This window comes from Lontra canadensis, unplaced genomic scaffold (assembly GCF_010015895.1).
Source record: "Lontra canadensis isolate GAN:19392208 unplaced genomic scaffold, GSC_riverotter_1.0 scaffold10, whole genome shotgun sequence".
Classification (NCBI taxonomy): domain Eukaryota; kingdom Metazoa; phylum Chordata; class Mammalia; order Carnivora; family Mustelidae; genus Lontra; species Lontra canadensis.
This window is the reverse complement of record NW_022631004.1, coordinates 20,074,257-20,098,112: the sequence shown is the minus strand read 5'-3', so window position 1 is coordinate 20,098,112 and position 23,856 is coordinate 20,074,257. Positions and strand designations below refer to the sequence as shown.

The 23,856-nt window shown below is 34.4% G+C and overlaps 1 protein-coding gene across 2 annotated transcripts; it reads right to left on the bottom strand.

Moving 5' to 3' along the window:
- SCRG1 (stimulator of chondrogenesis 1) lies at positions 1-22,495 on the bottom strand. 2 transcript variants are annotated; one of them, XM_032855770.1, is made up of 4 exons: positions 22,345-22,484; positions 4,547-4,645; positions 2,304-2,559; positions 1-172 (listed from the first exon to the last, which is right to left on the bottom strand). In XM_032855770.1, the coding sequence occupies exons 2-4, from the start codon at positions 4,608-4,610 to the stop codon at positions 118-120; spliced, it is 375 nt and encodes a 124-aa protein (XP_032711661.1). In that variant the 5' UTR covers positions 4,611-4,645; positions 22,345-22,484; the 3' UTR covers positions 1-117. The 2 variants fall into 2 exon arrangements, with proteins under 2 accessions (XP_032711661.1, XP_032711660.1); XM_032855769.1 differs by lacking the exon at positions 4,547-4,645 and having other exon boundaries at positions 22,345-22,495.
- Between the last annotated feature and the right edge of the window lie 1,361 nt (positions 22,496-23,856).

Here is a 23,856-nt window from a genome sequence, read left to right as displayed (position 1 = left end):
TTGGAATTTATGGAATCTGCTTTATTGCACTGGACAGAAACTTGAAATATAGTTATGTCGACATATTGCAATTTGTGGGAAATGAGAGATGATGTTCTCTGGAATACATGAAGATTCTCAATGATTGTTGCAAGGAATCACAAAAGAGATCTTTGGTCCAAAGAAGATATCTCTGAAAGAAAACAGGACATCAGTTAAATTCTGCTGAAAACTAAGATATCTATTAGTCTTTACTGGGTTAAAAATGGACAATGATTTCCAGGATTTCAGACATAACTATTCTTTTTTAGGAAATAAAGTACAAAGAGAATGCATGGGAGGATTTGCCACAGGAGCAACAAAGACCAAGAAGGTAATCAAATTTCCTACTTTCCTCCCCTTTGCCATTGATATTATGCTATCATTTATCTAGTAGGAAAAGGAAAATTAAATGATTTCAAAACCTTATGATCATACCAAAAGTATTATTTCTCTGATATGAGTGGGGAATGGGCCATGAAGTTTAAATCCATAGATAAGAAACAGAAGGTTAAACAATTCTTAGAAAGTCAATAAATAAATTTCTACATTTTATAGGAAAAGGACAAATGTTAAGCTATTCAACTCTACTGTTATTGAAAAGATCACATTAGGTAAAGTATAAAAATGCATGAAAATAATATAAAATTGTATCATGATTATGGCTCATTAGAAATATACTTAGTATGTAAACTGTAAGGTAAGTATCGTTTACCCTGCTGTGTCATATATTTGAAAGTTGCTAAGAGAGTAAATTCTAAAAGTTCTCATCACAAGGATAAAAAATTTGGGGTAACTAATGAAGTAATGGATGTTAACTAAATGTATTATGGTAATCATTTTGTAATATATGTCTGTCAAGTTATTATGCTGTATACCTTAAATATAAACAGTGCTCTATGTTGATTATATATCAATATAAATGAGAAGAATATAGGATAGCAAATTAGAATTTTTGTTTATGGGGTAAAAAAGGAAATATACTTAGTAAGATAAATCTGTTGGTACTGGGGAAAGGGTAACTAAAATCAGATAGAAATTACTTTTGTGTATCCAAACTTCTACTACCCATTAACACAGAAGTTCAAAAAATTCTATCATAATTAAATACAAGTACTTCTCAGTAAATTGGCTTCAGGTCTTACAATTACAAAAGAGCAAACATGGTATTTTAATATTAAATAGCATTTCATTTATGTAGTCTGGGAAAAATTAAGACATTTTAATGGAATCATTTCACTCATGTTCTTGATATCATTTAGTACAAGCGATTCTTAAACTTTATCATGCATCGGAATCACCTACAGGATTTGTTAAACCATAGCTGCTATGCCTCACCTCTAGTATTTCTAATTCAGTAAGTCTGGTCTAGGGCTCGAGGATGGATATTCGTTTTTAAAGAGAACTAGGTGATATTGAAGCCGCTGATCTGGGAACCATACGTTAAGAACCAACTGCTTTGGTAGGAAAAATATTTGGTCCATATCAGAAGACCTGGATTTTAGTTTGGGTACTGATATTAGCGAGTTGTGTGGGATGATGCTGGTCATTTTACCTCTCTGCATCTTCCCTTGATAAGATGATTCTGTCTTTCCTATCTCATATCTCACGTAGGAAAACATGATGACATATGTTGAAAGTAATTTGAAAGAGCTAATTTCAGTATGAAATAGCCAAGATCATAGTATTTGAGGCTCTTCAGTAACCAGAAGAAGATGATTTTTAAAAAGAGGAAACAAACAAAAATACTGATTTATCTGCCGTTGTATTATACTTAAAATGCATCTATTTTCCAAGTCAGTAGATAATTTTTATTTAGTTCATTTCCGGTTAACTCATACATAGAGCTAGAAATTCTTTCTTTGACCATGACCACTTCTCTGTCCAATTACTTGGCCCTGCTTACTCAGATCTTTTATCTAAAGCCTTTTATTGGTTTTCAAATTGATTTAAGATATCAACCTTGAAGATGACCTTTCCCACTGGTAGATTTTGTGTGTGTGTGTGTGATAAAAGTCAGATAGGGAATTTAGAATTTAGTATATTGGAGTGTTACTAATTTTCTGAATTATATTTTGTTTTATTAAAATCTGCCAAACTCTGTTTCTTAAGTGAAAACATTCAGTTTCATACACAATGGTGATGATCCTAGAAAATAGCTGAGATTTAAGTAGGATTTTACTAAAACAGGAGATTAATCCCAGCAAACATTATAAAGTTATCTTAAAAAAGACTTGTTATGCATGCATTTCATACCCATATACTTTGTAATTACATTTCCTTACTTTGGGCAGCAGAGCAATTCGCTGAAGTTGCAGTAACAGATCATTTCACATCCCTTCCCATCCCAGAAGTGATCCTGGACGTTTACATCGATCTTTGTCAGGTCAGTTACTCCCTCCGGAAGGTTGTGACAGTTGCGATCTTTTAGTGTCTTTCTGTAGCAAGAGAGGCGATTGGCAGGCATGGCATGGACTCCTAGCAGCAAAGTTAGCCCAACAGTGACAGCAAGTACTATAAATTTCATTTTGGCTTTTTGCCCTAGGATAGAAGAGAAAGCAAAATGTGTCAGTGTTTGTTTTTTAAAAAGATGGAATTCATCTGAACATAAAGTTCTGTAGCATTCTCATAAATATTTGGAAAGAAAGATTGGGAGTTGATCTTTTCTACTCTCTTCTTTGTGTTTCTCAAAGCGTAATTTTGTGACTGTTGACAATAAAAATCTCTTAAAATAATTGTTAAAAATCAAATGCCTGGGTTCCACAACAAAATATTAAATAAATGCTGGGGATCAGGAGGAGGTGATAGTAAGAGCCAGAATCTGCATTTTTAAGTACCCAAAGTAATTTTTTATTTTTAGTATATTCAGTAGAGAAAAACTGCTTTTTAAGGTGGTAAAACTCCAGTGAATTTCTAGAACAAATACCATCATCAAGTTCAGAGGTTTTTTTTTTTTTTTTTTGTCAGAGAGAGAGAGAATGCAAAAGCACGCATAAGCATGGGGAGTGGCAGGCAGAAGGAGAAGAAAAATCAGGTTCCCCGCTGAGCAGAGAGCCTGATTTGGGACTCAATCCCAGGACCCTGGGTTCATGACCTGAGCCAAAGGCATACACTTAACCAACTGGACTACTCAGGTGTCCCAAGTTTAGTGGTTCTTGATTTGGATATCCTAACAAAAGCAATGTAAAAGAACTTGGGTTCCACTCTAACAGGAACAAAAAAACCTATCTATTATGACATTGAGAAATAATATTCTATACATATTCTTATAGTTTAATTAAGTTTTTGAAACCTACCAGAAGTATTTTGGGGCTCATTTTTCTTGCAAATTTTTAATAATATTGTGAATTTTTGTCCCATGTAGTTTACTTCATTGAAAACAGAGGCTTCAATTTCCCCTAATAAACATTTAGCCGGTTTTTGAACACCTACCATGCCAGGGAGATCATTATTGACTAAATCAATATATTCTACTGATGCAGTTCTAACATTTCCCTGACTGTAAAACATTTTTCTGTAGCTTCTACCAACCAGTCCCAGTTTGAGCTCTTGGGGTCATACCAAACAAATGTTTTTCTCTTCCAGGAGAGAATTCTTTAAATATAGTATTTGCATACAACTGTGGAATATTCATCATCTACTTTTTCCCACCTTTTTTTCATCATCTGTTTAGGTTCAGGCTTCTCTGACTTTCAGGTTAGACTTGAAAAGAATGGGGGCTATTTTAGCAAAGGAAAACTGGCAAAATAGTGGAGGAATCAGAATCAGAACCCTCAGCCATTCAGATTTCATCTCGTTGACAGATGCCAAAAGATCCTTCCTACCACGGAATATTAAAAAGAGGAGAAGACACATATGTATATTGTACTTTGAAAGAAAACAATGTTGTTGGAAGGAAATTTTTGTGTGAAGTTTTCAGTGACTAGATACATCTCAAAGGTGAATTAATTTAGGTAAGATTATGGATTTTTTAATAAGACAATTATTTTTAGAATAGTCTTTGGTTTATAATAAAATTGAAAGGGAGGTACAGATTTCCCACATACCCTCTACCCTCACACATGCATAGTCTCCTAAATATCAACATCACTCATCAGAATGGTAATTTTTTTTCCAAAGATGAACCTGCATGGCACATCATAATCTCCCAAAGGCCATAATTTCATATGTGGTGTTGTACAGTCTGTGGGTTGGACAAATGTCATTATACATTTGTCCATCATTACAATATCATACAAAATATTTTCGCTGCTGTAAAAATCCTCTGTGATCTGCCTATACTTCTCTACCTCCTTAAATTCTGGTAAACTACTGTTGTTTTTTATTGTTTCTATAGTTTTACCTTTTTCAGAATGTCATATAGTTATAATCATACAATATATAGTCATTTCAGATTGGCTTCTTTCACTTAGTAAAATGCATTTAAGTTTCCTCCATGTCTTTTCATGTCTGAACAGCTTGTTTCCTTTAGTACTAAATAATATTCTATTGTCTGCATGTACCACAATTTATCTATCCATTTACCTACTCAGGGAAATCTTGGCTGCTTCCAATTTTTGGCAATTATGAATAAAGCTGCTGTAAAGATCCATGGACCAGTTTTTGTATGGTCATCAGTTTTCAGCTCCTGTGGATAAATACCAATGAGCACAATTGCTGAATTATATGGTAAAACTATGTTTAGTTTTGTAAGAAACTTTTAAACTGTATTCCAAAGTGACTGTACCATTTCACATATCCACCAGCAACATATGAGAGTGCTTGTTGTTTCATATCCTCACCAGTATTTGGTGTTGTCAGTGTTCTGGATATTGGCCATTCTAGTAGGTGTGTAGTGATTTCATTGTTGTTTTAATTTGCATTTCCTTGATGACATATGACGTCGAGTGTCTTTTCATATACATATTTGCCATCTGTATATATTCTTTGAAGAATCTGTTAAGGTCTTTGGCCTATTTTTAAAATCAGGTTGGTTGTTTTCTTATTGTTGAATTTTTAAGAGTTTTTTTGTATATTTTGTATATTTTAGCTAACAGTCCTGTATTAGCTGTGTCTTTTGCAAGTATTTTCTCCCAGCCTATGGCTTATCTTCTAATTCTCTTGACATTTTCTTTCACAGAGATATTTTAACTATAATAAAGTTTAACTTACCAATTATTTCTTTCATGGATTATATCTTTGGTGTTGTATCTTAACAGGCATAACCATATCCAAATGTTGATTTTATTCAACAGAGTTTTATAGTTTTTCTCATATAAATCTTCTAAATATTTTGCCAGACTTATACCTAAGTAATTTATTTTAGGGGGTGGTGCTAATGTAAATGGTTTTGTGTTTTTAATTTCAAATTTCACTTATTCATTGCTTGTATGTTGGAAAGCAACTAATGCTTGTATATTAACCTTGTATCCTGCAACTTTGCTATAATCACATACTAGTTGCAGAAGGTTTTTTGTTGATTCCTTTAGATTTTCTGTATAGAGAGTCGTGTCATCTGAAAAGACAGTATTATGTCTTCTTTCCTACTTTATGTACCTTCTGTTTCCTTTTCTTGTCTTATTATATTAGCAAGGACTTTCAGTATGAATTGAAAAAGAGTGGTGAGATGGCACATTCTTGCCTTGTTCCTGAGATTAGTAGGAAAGATTTAAATCTGTCACCATTAAGGATGTTAACTGTAGGTTTTTTGGTAGATAGGTTTTTATTGTAAAAAACTTCAAATACATACAAAATAGATATAATGTTTAATGAACCTCAATGTACTCATCTGTTAGCTTCAATTTTTATCACCCCATAGCTTCCCTTATTTCACCTGTACCTCCACTTTTTTTTTCTCCCTCAATATTGATTACTTTGAAGCCAATTCTAGTCATCTCATCTTATCCACAAACATTTCGGTATAGTTCACTAAAGGTAAGAACTTTAAAAAATCATAACACAATATAAAAAAATGTAATGTAAAAATGTAAAAAAAATGCTAAATCATAAGACGATGGAACAAAATGCTAAAAAATTTTAATAATTTCTTCATATCATCAAAAAGCCAGTCATTGTTTGAATTCCTAGTTTTCTCCTCTTATTTTTTGATTGAAGTATAGTTGACATATATTAGTTTCAAGTGTACAACATAGTGCTTCAGCAGTTACGTACATTATGAAATGCTCTCCATGATAAATGTAGTTACCATCTGTCATTATACAAAATTATTACAATATTGTTGACTATATTCCCTATGCTGTACTTTTTCATCCTTGTAACTTATTTATTTGATAACCAGAAATGTGTACCTCCTAATCCCTTCTACCTGTTTTGCCTATTCCCCAATCCCCTTTCCTCTGGCAACCACTGGTTCTCTATATTTATAAATATTGTTTCTCATTGTTTTTGTTTGTTTTTTAGATTCCACATATGAGTAAAATCATATGACATTTGTCTTTCTCTGACTTGTTTCACTTATCTGTTCTAATTCTTATTACTCCTTTTCACCTGCTTACTTTGGAGCAAATTGAATTTGTTCTAGTTTCCCAAAGTGGAAACTGAGATAATTGATTTTAGATATTTCTTCTATTCTAATATTTGCACTTAATGCATTCATAAATTTCCCTCCAAGCACTGCTTTTGCTGCATCCCACACCTTTTGATTAGTTGTTTTCCTTTTCATTATTTCAAAATATTCTAAAAGTTCTCTTGAGATTTCCTTTTAGCCCCAACGTGCTATTTAGAATTGTGTTAATCTCCACCTATTTGGGGATTTTCCAGTTATCTTTCTGTTATTGATTTTTAGTTTAATTCCATTATGGTCTGAGGGAAGAAATTGTATGATTTCTATTCTTTTCACTTTGTTAAATCATGTTTTATGGCCCGGAATGCGATCTGTCTTCATGTATGTTCCATGTAAGTTTGAGAAGAATGTGTATTCTGCTATTATTGGGTGAAGTAGCCTGTAGATCTCAATTATAACTGGTTCATTTATGGTGTTGTTGAATTCTACTATGTCCTTACTAATTTTCTGCCTGCTGGATTTGTTCCATTTTTGTGGGGTGTTGAAATCTATGATATATGAATAGTGAATTCATCTGTTTTTTCTCACAATTCTATCAGTTTTTACCTAATGCAGTTTGATGTTCTTTTATTAACCACATACTTGTTAACAACTGTTATGTCTTATTGGAAAATTAACCCCTTTATCATTATAGAATATTTTACTTTATTCTTGATAACTTTCTTTTGATGTCTACTCTGTCTCAAATTCATATAGCTACTCCTGCTTTCTTTGGTTAGTGTTAGTATGGTGTATTTTTCTCCATACACTTACTTTTTATCTTTTTAAAAAGTTTTTATTTTTAAGTAATCTCTACACCCAATGTAGGGTTTTAATGTACAACTCCAAGATCAAGAGTCACACTCTCCTCCAACTGACCCAGCCAGGTATCTCTATTATGTTTCTTTATACTTGAAGTAGGTTTCTTGTAGATAACATATAGTTGGGTCATGTTTTGTTTGTTTGTTTGTTGTCCTTCATAGTATCATTCTCAATTCTTCACTAATACCTATAATAACTGCCATTACAAGATACCACAGATTGGGTGGCTTAAACAACAGAAATGTATTTGTCACAGTTCTTGACATTAGAAGTCCAGGATCACAGCAGATTTGGCCTGTTATCAGCTACCAGATGGCCCCTTTCTCACTGTGCCCTCATATTGCTTTTCTTCTGTGCATATGGGGAGTGAAAGAGAGAGAGAAGTGTCTGGTGTTTCTTCCTCTTCTTTAGTCCTTTTGGATTAGGATCTTCTGCTTAGGACCTTGTTTAACCTTAATTCTCTCCTTAAAGGCCCTATATCTAAATACAGTCACATTAGGGGTGAGAAGTTCAACATAGGAATTGGGGGGGGCAATTGAATATTACTCAGTCATAAAAAAGAATGAAATCTTGCCATGTGCCACAACATGACTAGAGCTAGAGAGAATAATGCCAAGTGAAATAAATCAGTCAGAAAGACAAACATCACATGATCCCACTCATATGTGGAATTTAAGAAACAAAACAAATGAGCAAAGGAAAAAAAGGGAGAATGAGAAAAGAAGAAACAGATTTCCAACTACAGTGAACAAAATATGGTTAAGAAGGGAGGTAGGTGGGGGAATGAGTGAAATAGGAAATGGGGGTTAAAGAGTACATTTATCCTGATGAAAAAAATATTTTAAAATTATAAAGCACTATATACATAGTTTAACATTGGGTCATATTTTTTGAACTACTCTGATGATCTTTTAATTGGGACATTTGGACCGTTGACATCCGAAGTGATTATTGATATATTTGAACTAATAGCTACCATATTTGTTTTTGTTTTCTATTTGTTGCCCTGTACTTTGTTCCTGTTTTTCTTTGACCTTTTCTTTCTGCCTTATTTTGTGGTTTTAATTGAACATTGTATATGATTCCATTTTCTCTCCTTTCTTAGCATATTGGTTACACTTTTTTTTCCACTTTTTTTTTTTAAGTTGTTGCCCTAGAGTTTGAAATTTACATTTTCAACTAATCTACATCCCCTTTCAAAAAATGCTATAGCTTGGGGTGCCTGAGTGGCTCAGTCAGTAGAATGTCCAACTCTTGATTTGAGCTCAGGTCATGATCTTAGTTGTAAGATTGAGCCCCATGTCAGGCTCCTGTCTCAGTGGGGAGTCTACCTGAGATTTTCTCTCTCCCTCTCTCTCTACCCTTCCCCCCACTCTGTCTCTTTCAGGTAAATACATCTTTATTGAGTGGGGGGGGGTAGCAGGAGAGGGAGAGAAGCAGACTCCCTGTTGAGAATGGAACCCAACTTGGGGCTCGATCCCACAACCCCAAGATCATGACCTGAGCCAAAATCAAGAGTCAGATGCTTAAAAGAGTCAGAGCCACCAGGTGCCACAATAAATAAATAAATAAATAAATAAAATGCCACACACAAACACACACACACACACACACACACACACACACACAAATACTATACCACTTCATGGCAGTTTGAGTATCCTGTAACAACAAATTATCTTAATTCCTTCCTTTCATTCCTTGTATCATAACTGTCATTTGTTTCACTTGTATATAAACATACATATGCATGTATATGTGATCTATACATAAATATGCATAATTGAATACATATTGCTATTTTTTTATTATTGCTATTATTTTGAACAAACTGTTATCTGTTAGATCAGTTAAGAATAATAAAAATAAATTTTTCTTTTGCTTTTACTTATTTCTCCTTCCATGCTCTTTCTTTCTTTATGTAGGTCTGAGTTTCTGATCTATATTACTTTCTTTCTCTCAAAAGAACTTATTTTAACATTTCTTGTAAGGCAGGTTTACTAGCAACAAATTTCCTCAATTTTTATTTGAGAAAATCTTTCTTTTTTATGTTTGAAAAATAAGTTTGCAGAGTACAGAATTCAGGGTTGAAATTTTTTTCTGTCAACAGTTTATATATTTCATCCATTCTCTTCTTTTTTAAAAATTTAAATTAATTGGGGCTCCTGGGTGGCTCAGTGGGTTAAGCCGCTGCCTTCGGCTCAGGTCATGATCTCAGGGTCTTGGGATCGAGCCCCGCATCGGGCTCTCTGCTCAGCAGGAAGCCTGTTTCCCTTCCTCTCTCTCTGCCTGCCTCTTTGCCTACTTGTGATCTCTCTCTGTCAAATAAATAAATAAAATCTTTAAAAAAATTTTAAATTTAATTAACCAACATATAGCACATCATTAGTTTCTGATGTAGTGTTCAATGATTCATCAGTTGTGTATAACACCCAGTGTTCATCACATCATGTGCCCTCCTTAATGCCCAATTTCTGCATTCCCCCAGCCACTTCCCTTTCTACAACCTTCAGTTTGTTTCCCAGAGTCAAGAGTCTCTCATGATTTGTCTCCCTCTCTGATTTGTTCTCATTCAATTTTCCCTCCCTTCCCCTATGATCCTCTGCACTACTTCTTATATACTCCATTCTCTTCTCCCTTGCATGGTTTCTGAAGAGAAGTTGAATATAATACTAACCTATGTTCTATTTAAGTAAGGTGTTTTTTACCTCTGGTTTCTTTAAGTTTTTTTTTAACCTTTGATTTTCTGTAGTTTAAAAATTATACATCTGTGTGTAGTGTTTCAGATGTATATCCTGTTTGGTTGTCTCTGAGCTTCCTGAATTTGTGATTTGGTTTCTGACATTAATTTGGGTAGATTCTCAGTCATTATTGTTTCAAGTATTTCTTGTGTTCCTTTCTCTCTTTCTTTTCCTTCTAGTATTCCCGTTAGGAGTATGTTATACATTTTGTAGTTGTCCCACAGTCTATGGATATTCTGTTCCTCCCCACCCACCAACCCACCCCCGTCTTTATTCTGTGCTTTTGGAGGCTTCATTTATTATATCTTCTACCTCAGTGATTCTCTCCTCAGCTATGTCCAGTCTGGTAATGAGCCCATAAAAGGCAAACTTTATTTCTTTTAAAGTGTTTTTCATCTCTAGCTTCCTTATTCATTCTTTCTTAGAATTTCCATCTCTCTGCTTCCTTTGCCCATCTGTTTTTGCATTCTGTATACTTTATCCATTGAGTCCTTAGTATATTAATCAGAGTTTTTTAAATTCCTGGCCTGTTAATTCTAACATCTCTGCCATATCCTATTCTGATACTCCTTTTATCTGTTTTTAGTATGCCTTATAATGTTTTCTTGATAGCCACATACAATGTACCAAGTAAAATGAGCTGCTGAAAATAGGTCTTTAGTAATGTGGTGAGATGTGAGGGAGAGGAAGCATTTTATAAGCCTATAACTAGGTCTCAGTCTTTTAGCAAGTCCATGCTTTTGAACTGTGACTTTCATAAGGGTTTCTTGGGGGTTTTTTCCTACTCTCTTTGGTTGGACAGCAAGCCTAGACCCACCTGCAGTTGGATGTTTCTCTTTCACTAGGTCAGTTAGGCTCTGATAATGCCTCAGCAGGTTAGGTTTTGGTTAACTAGTTTCTCCTGAGAGCAGGCCTAATTAAGAACAGAGCGTTCTGGCATATTTCAAAATGGTTCCTTTTTCTTCCCACTGATGAAACCCTGGGGGGATTTTTCTCTGTTATTCACTGTGTGTACTTGGTTCACTCCTATAGGTAAATCTCACAATATTGTGGGGGATCCCCATGACTGGGTCCTTGTGGAGCTGTTAACTCTCAGAGTTGTCCACAGTGAGCTTTCACCAATTCATCGATCAGGTTCAGGTTTTTTGTCTGGTGGTGGGTTTTTTTTGTTTGTTTGTTTGTTTGTTTTGTTTTTTACTCTGGCACTTGTTCCATGACAGTTTCTACTAATGAGTCTTGGCTCTGGGAAGACTTTAATCCCTATGTTCATCTACCTGTCTTCCTAATCTTGGGGGCATGGTTTCCCCTGTGTCCTCCCCTCTTTTATGAATCCAAGAAAAGTTGTTGATTTTTCAGTCCGTTCAGCTTCTTACTTATGGTTAGAACAGAATAGTGATTTCCAATCACCTGGCATGTGGAACTGGAAACCAGAAGTCTGATAAAAATTTTTGAATAAACATATTCACTGCTTTTTTCTAAGCTTAAAAACTAAAAATATTTCTTTTTACTCCAAAGGAGCTTAATATTTTCTTTGTTTCATAATCTAATTTGAATTAGTTATTTTGGACTTTTCTTATTTTTTTTAGAATTTTAAATATTTAATTCCAATTCCAAACATGAGTGGAAAAAAAGACAAACATGAGATCTATTTCACTTTATATTTTTTCCGATTTGATAGAGCAAGACAGTGTTGTATTTCATCACAATCTAATATATAGACAGATAATAATGCTTTCCAATAAACTTTTTACAGATCATAGTTTAAATTTTATATTTAAAAAAATATAATTCTCTGAGGTGCTCTAGTTCTCAATTACTTCAGTTTAGGGCCTACCTTATACCCATTAGATAGGTGATATTTTTTAAAGAGCCACATTACTTGACATTTTATTTTTTCAGGTTAATCTTCAAAGAAAGTTAATTATACTCTCTATTCACTGAACATTTACTGTGGCAGGAGTCACCACAACTATTAACTTTAAACAATATATTAAGATATAAAACAAAATTCTAATATAGTTTTTAAACAGTTTTATTGAGGTAAAATTGACATATAATAAATCATAAATATTTAGAGTATAAATTTTGATAAGCTTTGCCATATGTATATTCCCATGAAACCATTACCAATAATCAAACTTATCCCTAAGTTTCCTCATGCCCTTTTGTAGTTCATCACTCTTACCTCCTCCCTTCCCTCCACTCTTATACAGATAATAACTTATTTACTATCTCCAGAGATAAATTTGCATTTTCTAGAGTTTCATATAAATAGAACCATAAAATATGTACTCTTTTTTTCTGACTTCTTTCACTCAGCATACTTATTTTGAGATTTATATATGTCATTGCAGGTATCAATAGCTGATTTCTTTTTATTGCTGAGAAGTATTAGTGTTACATTATATAAGCTTCAGATTGTTTATCCATGTACCTGTTGATGGACATTTGAGTTGTTTTATGTTTTGGCCTGCAAATCAAGCTGTTTTGAACACTTGTGTATGAGTCTTTGTAAGGTCAGAGTTTTCATTACTCTTGAATACCTAGAAGTAGAATAGTTGCATTGAATGATAGGACTATGCTTTACTTCATAAGAAACTGCCAAATTGTTTTTCCAAAGTGATTGTACCATTTTACATTCCCACCAACAGTGTATGAGAAAGTTCCAATTTCTTCACATTCTCTCCAAGGCTTGGTATGGTCAGTCTTTTTCATTTTTGGCCATTCTAGTAAGTGTCTCATTGTGGTCTTATATTGCATTTCCCTAATAATTAATGGTGTTGAGCCCCTTTTCATCTACTTATTTGCTCATCTTTGGTGAACAACCTGTTCAAATCTCTTGCTCTCTTTTAAAAATTGGGGTGGTTTTCCTGAATTTTAAGAGTCCTTTACAAATTTTGGATACAAATTCTTTATCAGATATGTATTTCCTAAACATTTACTCTTTATCTATGATTTTCGTTATCACTTTCTTAACAGTGGGCTTCAAAGAGCAAAAGTTTTTAAAACTGATGAAGTCTGATTTATCAATGTTCTTTTTTTCTTTAAAAAATGTTTTCATTGTCATATATAAGAAAACATTGCCTTATCCAAGGCCACAAAGTTTTTCTCTTATGTTTTCTTCCAGTTTTATAATTTTAGATTTCCCATTTATTTATGTGAACTATTATAGTTAATTTTTTATTTAGTGAGTGGTGTGGTTGAATTTCTTTCTGCATTTTTTTTCATATAGTTGTCCAGTAATTTTAGTACCATATTTGAAATTATTGTTGTTTCTCCACTGAATTGCCTTTGCATCTTTGTCAAATATCAGTTTTCAATTTAGCTGTGAGCCTGTTTCTGGGCTCTATTCTTTTTCATCAATTTATTTCTTTATCTTTATGTGAATACTATAGTTTTAATTACTGTCACTTCATAATAATTCTTAGAATCAGGTGGAATTAGCCCTGAAATTTTCTTCTTTCACAAAGTTGTTTTGGCAATTATAGGTCTTTTGCATTTCTGTATAAGTTGTATTATCAGCTTCTCAATTTCTACAGAAAAAGCCTTCTGAAATTTTGATTAAGATTGCATTAAACCTATAGATAAATTTGGAGAATAATGGCATTCTAATAATATTGGATTTTCTGACCCTGAATATATCTTTCTATACTTTTATTTTTACTCATTTTAGATTTCAAATATATTTCTTAGAGGTAGTCTATCATTTGGTCTTTTTTTTTTTTTAAGATTTTATTTATTTATTTGACAGAGATCACAAGTAGGCAGAGAGGCAGGTAGAGAGAAAGAGAGGGAAGCAGGATCCCTGCTGAGCAGAGAGCCCAATGTGGGGCTCGATCCCAGGACCCTGGGATCATGACCCGAGCCAAAGGCAGAGGCTTTAACCCACTGAGCCACCCAGGTGCCCTGGCCTTGTTTTTTTTTTTTAATCCAAACTGACAATCTCTGACTTTTAAGTGGAACATTTAGGTCATTTACATTTAATGTGATTATTGACATCATTAGATTTAATCCACTGAGCCACCCAGGTGCCCCGACATCATTAGGTTTAAATCTATCAACTTGGATTTTATTTTCTATTTGATCTACTTGCTCTTTGTTCCTTTTTTCCTCTTTGTATGTTCTTTTGGATTAAGTGAACATTTTTTGTGTGTGTGATTTCATTTTACTTCCTTTGTTGGCTCATAGCTATAATTCTTCATTTTGTTATATTAGTGGTTCCCTTAAGATTTATAGTGTATATACTTTAACTTACCATTTCCCTTCAAATGATATTATACTTTATAGTATAAAAATTTTACAATAGTATACTTCCATTTCTCTTCTCCCATCTTTTATGCTATCACTGTTATGTATTTTACTGATGTATATGCTAAAAACTCAAAATATATTATTATTATTGCTTAAATAATTGTATTTTAGGGCATTAAATAATGAGAAAAAATCTTATGTGTTTATCCATGTAGTTTCTAATTCCAGTGCTCTTCATTTTTCTGTGTAGATCCACATTTCCATCTGATATCATTTTCCTTATGCCCGAATGATGTCTTTTAACATTCTAATAGTGTAGGTTTTCTGGTGAGGAATTCTTTAAATTTTTGCATGTCTGAAACTGTCTTTATTTTCCTTTTTTAAAAAAAAATTTCTGCTGGTTATGGTATGGGAGATTGATAGTTTGGATTTTTTTCAGCACCTTAAAAATGTATCTGTTTTATTATCTTTTGCTACTAATACTAACAAATGTATCAATTCTGGGTTGGCTTCAATTGATAGATTATTCTGGTTATGAATTATGTTTTCCTGCTTTTTGCATCCTGGTAGTCTTTGATTAGATTACAGACAGTTTAAATTTTGCATTGTGGGGTGCTGGATATTTTTGTATTCTTATAAATATTCTTGTGCTGAGATGTAACTAAGTTACTTGGAAACAGTTTGATTTCTTCAGGACATGGCTTTATGATTTGTTAGATGATTCTAACTCAGCCGAGGGCTAATTACTCCTCACTACTGAGGCCATTTCTTCCTGAGTATTCTACCCAATGGCCAATGAATTACAAGCTCTTTTCAATTTGTTTTTGTGAGTAAGCCTGACTTTTTGTGAGTGCCAGACACTCTGTTCTCTAATCCTCTCAGATTTTTCTCCCTGGCCATAGATAGTTTTCTCATTTGCATGCACGAACCAGTTCTCTGAATATTTCAGTGGGGCCCTTGCAGACATCCAGCATTTTCTACGTATCTTTCTTCTCTCCAACACTCTGTTCTATGAATTGTGGCTGTTTTATTCTCTCTGACATTCAGCTCCATTTTCTCAATTCAGGGAATCTGCAGGATTCTGTGTTCCCTCTACTTAGAAGTTATACCTCATTTGTTTCCCATCTCTCACAGGACGATGTCCTTCCTTGCTTGAAATCCAGTGTTTTGACAGAGGTTGTTTCAAATGTTTTGTCTGGATTTTTTTGTTCTTCTTGTTATTTCAGAGGAGTGAGTAAATCTGGTTCTTTCTACTCCATCTTGGGTGGAAGCAAAGCTTTCTATACTACTATTACCATTTGCACCTATTTTTGGAGGAATATGAAGGACAGATACCCAAACTACAGATTCTAAAAATGAGCTGCATGGTACTCTGGTAATTTTAATATTTAAGCCAAAGTCTCAGAACTATGTTTTTCCTTTCCACAACCTTTCCTAAATTGGATTATGGTTGCTCTGACTCCCATCTCTTGGATAGGGTAAGAGTTATAGTGTTCCAAAACACAACATATAAGACCCATTATGGTTTGCACAAGGAGTCATTTAGTCTGCCCTTCTGATTTCTGGAATGATGCTTGTGTATTTTGTTCTAGTTGATATAGCCTGCTGAAAAACAGCCTGAAATCATTCTTTTATTTTTGGGCCCAAATCTTCATATACTGCTTCAGGTGACTTAGAATTCCTCTGCCCGTACCAAGACCAAGCTGGCAAGAGTATTCAGGAGAAGAGCAGCCAATATTGGGAAAGTGAGGGAGTCAAAGAATAGCACTGATGTAGGACTCACTGATAAAGTGATTAAGTAAGTATGTGTGACAGAGAAAAACAGGAGCACGGTGGTTTAATTCGGTTCAATGTAACAGACATTTTTTAGTATTTCCTTTATACCAGGCACTGTCCTACGTACCAGCAGTGCAAAGGAATTAAGAAAAATATTAATAACTACACCTATCCTCTCCCAATCACTCCAATAACTTCAATTAAAGCTAAAGTGATTGTGGTGGCTTCCATATGCAATCTGGCTTCCTGCTATCTCTCTCTCTGAAATGATCTACTCTTTCCCTTGTTCTTTCTCTTCTAGCTAATCCTCAAAAATACTAGACACATTCTTGCCTTAGGGCCTTTGCTCTGGTTAGTTCCTCTGCTTGGAAAGCTCTTCCAGCAGATTAACTGCGTGTCTGCTTCCCTCAGCCTCTTCAAGTTTTTGTTCACTTTGCTCCTCAGTAAGGTCTATTCTGTTTAAAATTGTATCTCCCCTCACATACTCTCAATCTGCCTTAGTCGCTCTACTTTTCCATGGCATTTATGAACCTCTAAATTGTTAAAAATATTCTTATTATGTCTCCCAGAACTTGAATGTAAGCTTCAGGAAGACAGGGTTTTGTCTGATGTGTATTCCAAGCACCTCAAACAATGCCTGGCATATTCGTGAAAGAATAAATAATATATCCTAATCTCTAGAGGCCTATATATAGTCAGAGAAGCAGGAATTTCTCAGATTTCTAAACTCAATATCAAGTTGCAGGGAACGATTTAGTATGGGAAGATGTTAGTGAGCTGTCAAATTCTTAAATTTGGATATCATCGAGTACTATTGTTTTGATTAAATTGTATTGTATTGCATTTTTTCTAAATAGTCTGACTTTAAGATGTGCTTCCCAGTTTCTGGTTTGTTTCCCTTTTTAATCAAAACTGTCATTTATTCTAGTCAGCTCTTACCTGAATTAAAAAATATATAGTTATAGGGGAACCCGGTTGCCTCAGTTGGTTAAGCATTGATTTGACTGCAACTCAGGTCATGATTTCAGGGTCATGAGATTGAGCCCTGGGTTGGGCTCCACAGTCACTGGGAAGTCTGCTTGAGATTCCCTCTCTTGCTCTCTCTCTCTAAAATAAATAAATCTTAAAATGTGTGTGTGTGTATGTGTGTGTACTTTTATCAGAAGATTCAACAACAACAAAGACCCCTCCCCTTTTCTCTAACCTCCCTTACCAGATTACTCTCTATCAAAAATTTGAGTATAGGGAGAGGGGTGGAGAGAGAGTTGTAAATTCTTTGTAACCTTTTTACCAATTGTGTTTGAAGAATTTTTGTATTATATTAGTCATTAGCATTTTTCATATATTTTACAGTTTGGGTCTCCCTAGATTTGTTTGTTTGTTTGTTTGTTTTCACTATGTAATCATCTTGTTCTTATTTTTAGTAATTAGCTTAATTTTGTCTTAATTCTTGTGGCTTTTGGAAAAAGTCTTGCATTTACTAAGCTTGGACTCTTATTACTTTTTATATGTTTCCTGCATATAAGTGTCATTTTGAACTCATTTCATGACTCTTACCTGCTTAAGTTTTCTTTCCATTAGATGGTTCTAATTATAGCCAGAAGCCTGATTGTATTTTTTAAAAATACTTTTTTAAAAAGTAGTAATACTCAGTCTAAAACATGGATAATACAGAAAAGAATAGATAAATAAAATACAGCTAGAGTTTCCATGTAGAGATTAGGGTTGTTAGCATTTTGGTATATCTCTTTTTGGTATGTGTAAGGCGAGGGTGTTAAGGAAAACTTGAGATGGCCAGGGACAGAATATTGGGAAACTAACATTTGTAGACTGGGCAGAAGAAAAGTCAGAGAAAGAGGTTGTACCAGTGAAAGTTATTAAGAAGGAAGTACAGGGTTATAAGATAATAAGAAAAGGGGAAAAGGATAAATGGGTGAAAAGCTGAGGACAAACTCATCCCAAAGATTTGTATTAACTGAGGTATATTCCTAAGAGTGTCTCCACTACACCCTGCTACGTAAAAGCAGGTAAGTTCAAAATCCATATATCACCACTCCCTGACCTCTTTTACAGTCCTGTGTCCCTGATTATATACATGATATTGAAACTCAGATGATATTTAATATTGTTAAAATATAATTGATAAAATATAGGATACGCAGTTAAATTTAAATTTCAGATAAATAATAAGTAATTTATAATATAAATATGTCCTAAATATTACATAGTTTCTATCTCTTGAGTTATTTTTGACAATTTGTTTTTTGTTAGAAGATAGCTCATCTGACCCATTTAAAAAATATATTGCAATAAAGATACATAGGGTATTTCCTTATAATTAAATAGAAATCTTTCTTCCTCCATTAAGATTTTTATATATGCTAGAAGGAATGCACTTTACTTGCCTGGCTTATTCTTGGCTTTCAGTTCTCAATTTAAATGTCAATTTTCAAATGCTTTCTCTGACCATCCAATCTAAAGTAGTTTCAGCTTGATTCTTTCATAGTGCCTTCTTTTTTCTAATGATATTTATCACATTTTAAATTATATATTTATGGGTTTACTCATTTGATGTCTATCATTCCCTTAAGACAGAAAGCTTCATAAAAGCAGTCTATTTTGTTCACTACCACATACCTAGTGGCTAATACAATGCATGGCCCCTGTATGTGTTATTACATGAATGATTCTCTGAAAACACTTTTTGTTTTTTTAAATCCTGAGGAAGTTCCTGCAGTGGTTTCATAGTTTCTAAAAGATGGTTAACTTCCTAAGGCTAATCCCAAGGCCTTCCTTCCACTTCTCCTCCATATCTATCATTCACTATTGCTCAGCTAGTAGTCATCTCTTCAGTCATCTCTTCAATCCTACACATGTGTCTTTGCCTTATTGTTCCCTCTCACCTCTTCCCTTTATGTTAATTTCTGACCAAACCATCTATTGAGGACAAACCTCAAACTCATCTCTTCTAAGAAGCCAGATCCATCCTGCTGTTCTTAATAGCTCCCTTGTTCTATGTGCCTATAGCACTCATGTGTAATCTTTTTTTTTTTTAAGATTTTATTTATTTATTTGACAGGGAGAGACACAGAGAGAGAGGGAGCACAAGCAGGAGGAGTGGGAAAGGGAGAAGCAGGCTTCCTGCTGAGCAGGGGGCCTGATGTGGGGCTCAGTCCCAGGAGTCCAAGATCATGACCTGAGCCGAAGGCAGACTCTTAACAACTGAGCCACTCAGTTGCCCTGTGTAATCCATTCTTTAAGAACTGTGAATTTGACTGAATAACGCCTTGTAATTGTCAATATTTTTCATAAACAATTTAAGGATAGAGAATATGGCTACAGTTGGGAATCGGAAATTCACTAAAAGGCATTTGGCCATTGAGTAAATTTGTCGTTCTGAGTATTTACCTAGAATCAGGAAGGAAGATATGGAAATGTCTTAAAGTGTCTTATAGAACATGATTAAGAACTTGGATTTTATTTAATATATTAGGAAACCATTGTAAGATTTTTGATAGAATAGAAACATGATCTGATGAATGACTTAAAAAATAATCCCTGATTGCTTTACAAAGATGTGTTGTGGTGGGACAACATTGGAAGAAGAAAAAGGCTATTGGTGAAAGTTGATGGAAGATAAGAAGCAAGGATGACTCTTAGGTTTTTGACATAAGTGATATTGACATTTTTTGAGTTGAGGAAGAATTAGATGGGGTCAATTTGGGGAAAATTTAAGAGTCAAATTTGAGACAAATTAAGTTTGAGGTGCCGACTAGACATCCAAGTGAAGATATTGAGTAGGCACTATGTGTCTGAAGGTTAGGGCTAGAAATAAAAATTTGAGAGACATCAGGATGTTTATTGATCATATTTATAGCTATGGGACTAGCAGGGTAGTGAGAATAGATTAAGAAGAGAAGCGACCAAAGACTGAGACCTGGGGCAAGCCAACATTCAGAGGATTGGAAAAGGAGATGCCAGCATCATTAAAGCAAGGACTGTAACTTCTTTTGCATCTCTCAGAGTGCCTGCTTTAATGCTGCACTCACAGTAAATGTTCCAAAAACATTCACTGAAGGAATGAACAAATAAATTGCTGGAAAAGTGGGTATGTTGCCATACCATGCACCTCTTCTGAATATGTCCATGCCAGAGCACAAAATAGTGTTTCTGTCACAGTCTCAGTCACATACTAGGATGGAAAATTCCACACCTGGCAAGAACTTACTGGTAGTATTTTTTTTTAACACTTAATAAATTACATGTTTGAACTGAAGTTTTCTCTTCTTCTTTTACTTGAATGGGGCAAATGGAAAAATATCTTCGACCAGTATGTTCTAATGTGATACATTGATTATTTTTTTCATTAGAAGACACCAAACTTAATCCTTGGCAATCCATCAAGACCATATATTTTCAAGTGCCAGTAAGAGTGAGATGACTTTGGCAAATCTGAAGCAAATTGCTCTATTTTCTTTTCTATTTCAGTTGAAGTACATGCACTTAAAATTCCTCCTGGAGTACCTCCAAATTACAAAAAAAAAACAAAGCTAAAATCTGAATATCGAAAGGAATAAGCAAGAGATCCTTAGATGGTTATCTATTGGTTTTTGGATTCAAATTTATATAATTAATATTGTTCCTAAAACTGTATGATACCATTCATATGCGAATAGTGGCATAATTTTCAAAGGATCAATGCAGAGGGTATAGAATCATGGGCAAGGTATTTCCAACACCTTGCAACAAATCATGGTCACCATCATAAAATATAGAATTGCAAATTTTGATTATGTGAGGGTATTTGCCATCAGAAGGCTTTTGAATCATTGAGTTAAATGAAGACTTAAAATGAAAAATTATCCCATTTAATGGCCAAAACTAACAGGGCTATACGGTTTAAGTGTTCAGAGATTTATGGTGCAATGCTCATACAGGCAACTGATGTCAATTCTGGGAACTGGTATTAAGAGCAGTGGAGTGAAACAGAGTTGATGAATTAGAAAGGGCAGTTCATTTTCAGGTTTCTTTCAAAACATGGCAAGAGAGAAGCAAAGGCTGCAAAAACAAATGAAATTTCCAACCCAGAACTTGACATGTAAAATATCAAAAATTATAGTTGGAAGAGATTAAAATTGCCATCTAGCCTGTGATGTTTCCCATTCATCTTTCTTGGGTGATAAAAAAAAAAAAAAGTCATTTCAAAAAATTTCTCTTTCTTACTAACTGTGTTAGAAGAGGTTTGTGGTAGAAAGCACCGTGAAGTAGAACTTCTTAAAGTGTGTGTTACAGAAGAGGTGGTACGAGAAAGTGGGTAAGTCTTTCAAACATCATTAAACCAGGCACGATCCACTCGAGTACCCAAGAGACGTTCATCAGTGGAAACATGAAGTTCACATCTTTCCTGAAAGTAATCTTCCTTCAGAAAATGCATTCAGAGAATGCTGTAAGATGATATTAATATTCAGTCTTGCATCCTTCTACTTATTTTTCTGGCTACAATAGATCATCAGCATTGGAGAAAAGGACAAGGATTTGGGGGAGATTTTCATAGCTTGCATAACTAAGTTAAGGAAGCTTAAAGAGGAATTTTTAAAAGCCTGAAGGGGAAAAAGTATTCCCTTTATCTTAGCAGCACAGACACTGTAGTGTGTTCTATGGTGGGGACACCAAGGATGAATTCAGTGAATTCCCTCTTTGTATCACACATTTATACCAGTTCCTTTTTAGGAATCGGGATTTTAAGAGCAAAAAAAAATTTCCTTTCTTAGACATTGCAGTTATCTTCACATAGAATAGGTAATATAGAGATATATCTACTGCATTAAAAGACTAACTTTATATACTTCATTATTCACGTATGATTCTGAGAGTTGGAATAATAAGGTCTTATTACATGGGATCAGATTCAGAGTGGCCATAGGCAGTAATCAGGAATCACAGTGAGGGAGCTGTCTCTTTTTAAACCTATGATTAAGTGACTCTCCCAGTTAAGGAATGTACATTTTCTAGTCCCTTTTAATCTGACTATTTTCTTTTATCCTAGGAAGCATTATCTTTTTCAAAGTATATCCATCTCCTTAGAGAATCCCTTTCTCTTCTGATTCAACACATAAATACATTTCTGTCTAGTCTATGGCAATAATTTGTAATAGAATAAGTGATACAAAATGATATTTAAGAAAAAATACATACCCTTTCTTCTCTGTTCCTTTTGGTCTTCTTGGCAGAGGAATCTTCTTAAATGCTCCAATTCACTGGGTGAGTTTGGGCAAAAGGAGAAAAAAGGAGGTGCTAGAAGGAGGTTCTTTACAAATAAACCTTTGTCTGCCTTGTCTCTTGCCTGGGATTGACAGACTCACTGATCCAGCCAGGACTGGGGAGGAGGGGAGTGGAAAAGAGACAGGCCTGAAAGAACTGCCTCCCTTGGATTCTTCCAAGCCAGGCAAGGCAGAACTGAACAGCTGCTTTTCAGAGGGAAATAACTAGTCTATACAAGAACTTCAGGGAGGCAGACTCTTGGAGCAATAAAATGTAAAACCTGAGGGATTTAAAAAGAACACAGAGTAGTTTTAACCTTAGGGGAAGTGTATGTGTGTGAGAGAGAGAGAGACAGACAGACAGACAGAGACAGAGAGAGACACAGAGACAGATGGGAACGGAGAGAACAGGGAGAGAAAAAGAGGCGAAGGAGAGAAGGAGGAGAAAAGGCTAATGTGATTTTAGGCAAATAGCTGAACACTTCTTCCTCTTTCACAGTTTCTTTGTGATTTTTCACTCAGTTTTCCTCACCATCTAGATCTCTTATTATAATATTTTGGCTGAATATATGTTCAAACTCTCCAAGTCCTCACCCAGTGAGTAATTACCAGTCAAAGGAAAGTAGAAAATAAAATGACTGAAAAAAGAAATCTGTGTCTCAAAGGCATAAAAGGAATTTCACTCTGTTTTGAGCAAACTGCACTGGAATCGTAGCATCTGCTAACTATCCTTTAATTGTTGGTTAATTTTTAAAAATTCAATTTGGAGTAACATGGAAGGAGTTGGAAAAATTAGAATCTGGATTATCTAGACAGAGAATGGAGGGAAGAGCATTCTAGGTTGTATAAAAAAAGGCAGGAAGGTGAAGGAGAGGGGAACAACTCTGGGGTGATCCAAGTAGTTTAATGTAGCTGGATCTAGGGACGGCAGAGGAAAAAGTTAGAGAACTAGAAAGAAGCAAGTTGTTGAAGTACCCCATATGCTACATTGAAAATTTTGGATTTTACTCTGAAAGTAAATGGAAAGATAAGAAAAGTATTAAAAAGGACGAAAGCCCTAACTGCAGTATGAAAGGATGATGTAGGAAGAATGAAGCTAGGGACAGAAGAGGGGCCCTTGTGGTAACCCAGAAGGGAAGATAAGAAGCAAAGCTAAAAATATTTGGCAATCAATTAGGTTTTTATGTTTAGGGTAGAGGTAGTTGAAAGAAGGGAAGGAGACTTTATTAACTTGTAGGAGCCTTGAATGGATAATGCGTTATTCATCTAGGGAAAAGAATACAAAAGGAAGAACAGTTTTGGTGGAGCAGGAGGGGAAAATAGAAATGAGTGAGTTTATTTTTTATTGAGTTTCAAGTGTTCTTATTTTTTATTTTAATTCCAGTATAGTTAGCATACAACATTATAGGTATTTCAGTTGTACAATATAGTGATTCAACAACTCCAT

Bases quoted from the DNA above. Each gene is read 5' to 3' on its own strand.
- SCRG1 (XM_032855770.1), bottom strand. From the start codon at position 4,610: ATGGATCTTTACAGCAGCTTTATTCATAATTGCCAAAAATTGGAAGCA. The intron at 2,560-4,546 runs GTAGGTAAATGG...CTTCTATCCTAG, and splicing joins AGCAGCCAAGATTTCCCTGA to GGCAAAAAGCCAAAATGAAA. The intron at 173-2,303 runs GTAAGGAAATGT...GTTTTCTTTCAG, and splicing joins GAATTGCTCTGCTGCCCAAA to AGATATCTTCTTTGGACCAA.